The 2,219-nt window shown below is 36.1% G+C and overlaps 1 protein-coding gene across 1 annotated transcript in view; it reads right to left on the bottom strand.

Annotated features, from left to right (window-relative positions):
• Window positions 1-737: 737 nt before the first annotated feature.
• LOC144453907 (ATP-binding cassette sub-family C member 8-like) overlaps window positions 738-2,219 on the bottom strand; it is a 20,173-nt gene continuing 18,691 nt past the window's right edge. The window contains exons 27-30 of the mRNA XM_078145298.1: window positions 2,146-2,219; window positions 1,833-1,966; window positions 1,530-1,592; window positions 738-1,202 (exon numbers count right to left, since the gene is read on the bottom strand). The exon at window positions 2,146-2,219 is cut by the window's right edge and continues 30 nt beyond it. Coding sequence (XP_078001424.1) covers window positions 1,068-1,202; window positions 1,530-1,592; window positions 1,833-1,966; window positions 2,146-2,219 — 406 coding nt within the window. The 3' untranslated portion in view covers window positions 738-1,067. The remainder of the gene's footprint in view (window positions 1,203-1,529; window positions 1,593-1,832; window positions 1,967-2,145) is intronic.

Below are 2,219 nucleotides of genomic sequence, written 5' to 3'. Positions count from 1 at the left end.
GTGAGAATAACGTATGCATTTGTTACAGATGACATATTCATAATTTTAGTAAATTCCATATTTGACTTCGACTGAAAGGTAAGTAGACGTTCTCAAGGACATGGAATTTAGACCACACAAGAGTATATTTAAGTCTGTAAGACAGCAGTCTACATTTCACACATAATTAGAATTCATATTGATCATTTATCAATGTTATTGGGAATAGTAGTTAAGGCGTGGCAACTCCTCTGAAGACTTAATATGGGTTGCATTGATTATTCCGATCAGCCATACACACACACACACACACAGAGATCAGAAGCAAGGAGGCACTGGCTTCGAAGGAGTCGAATGAACTGGCAGAGGCTAGGTGCTTTTCTGTATTTCTAGTGTAGACTTTGGCTTTAACTTGAATATGTGTGATGTCTGCTAGTTAATTCCCTAAAGTGGAGATAAGACAGTAATTCTAGTATAGTTACATGATCTGTCAGCTAAGTGCGGAGATCAGAGAGTAACACATCAAACATTTTATTGGCATCTGAATGCAATTTTGTGAACATTCTGTCACATTGTTTAAATCACAATCTAATCCTATCTTGATATTACAGCTTGATATTTGTAGGGGCTATATCGTTCCAATAGCCCTCTAGAGTCCATTCTGAACATCCTCACTGACAGGCTCAGGTTGGATTTGTCAATGTGTTTACACTTCTCGACTAAAGTGCAATTACCTTATAATTTATTACTTGCATATCAATAAGTTTCAATGTAAAAACTTGGTATTTTGCGTTGTTCATTTATACCGCATATCTCGTAGGATAACAAATGGTCAAGTATTTCTCATCAAATATACTCCTAATGTACTATGGATTCAGCCACGGTAAACTTCGACATGTGATCAGTACTATTTGTAGCTACAACTGGAATTAAAACGGTGCAATGTCAACTTCAATGTACTTTTCTTCATTTCTACCATCATTTTGTGTTTAATACAGATTTAGCCTGGTAGGGCGATATACCTTTCAATAGAAATGTTCTTGTAGTGCAATTCTTTGATGCAGAACATCTCAGGTAAATTATTGGAGTCACTTTCCTTTCAGCAACGCTGAAAACAAGCTTCCCTCACTATGGTATAGTGTCTTGGGTGACCCATACTCGACAACTCTCCCTTCACTTAATACCAGAACTGTATCAGAGTCTGCGATGGTTGATATCCGATGCTAGAGATGCAAACATAACTTTAGTTAGAATGTTTGGTATGCACATATACATGTATGTTATAGTGTATTTGAAACAACTTCAAAAAATAAATGTTAACTCCACTTGATGCAGTTACCTTGAGGTATTAATAGTCTTGCTGTGGAAGTTGTTTTCGTAGCGACAGAAAGAAAGTGACATCGAAATTTTCATATACTATATAGATATTTTCAAGGCCGGAATCCAAACGATAAACACATTATTACTCAACTAATTAAGCTACATGCACGACTCTTTTGTTCTCCTATCAGACCAAGCCTTCCCTTTTATTTACAGAAAAATGTACTTACCGCGATAGTCAACACAGTCCTGTCTGCAAAAGCTGTAGCTACAACATTTTGTAGTATGGCATCCTATGGGACATACGAAGAAATACAATAGAAAAAGTTACATCAAGACAAGACTATAACATAGAAACTCATTTCCAAATATCTTTACCGTCTGTTCGTCTGTCTGTCTCTGTCTGTCCGTCTGGCATCATTATTTTCAATGAAATTCAAGTTAACTTTGATACTGTCTGACGACGTGGGAAACACAATTGGTTTGAGCAAATGTAACAGTGGAGACAACCTTTATCAATATCTTATACTTACTGTTTTCATATCTATCGATGCCGTAGCTTCATCCATAATGAGGACCCTGGCTTTCCTTAAAAATGCCCTAGCTAAACAAAATAGTTGTCTCTGACCAACGCTGAAATTCTCCCCTTCTTCTGATACATCAGAATCTAAATATGAGTATATAAACACAAAGTCACACTTGAAAATGTTTAATGTAAAGTGCTATGAAAAAAGTTGATAATTTCACACATTTGTATTAAAATCAAATGATGAGGAAATGGTATTGTCAAACAGATGAATATTAGACTGACACAATTAAATCATATGTATGATAAATCCAGCTTACCCAAGTGTTTGTTGAGGCCGCCTACAACATCTTTCAACTGTGCTATCTCCAAAGCTTCCCAAAGCTCATCGTCC

This window comes from Glandiceps talaboti, chromosome 1 (genome assembly GCF_964340395.1).
Source record: "Glandiceps talaboti chromosome 1, keGlaTala1.1, whole genome shotgun sequence".
Taxonomy (NCBI): domain Eukaryota; kingdom Metazoa; phylum Hemichordata; class Enteropneusta; family Spengelidae; genus Glandiceps; species Glandiceps talaboti.
This window is presented reverse-complemented; position numbering and strand designations above follow the sequence as displayed.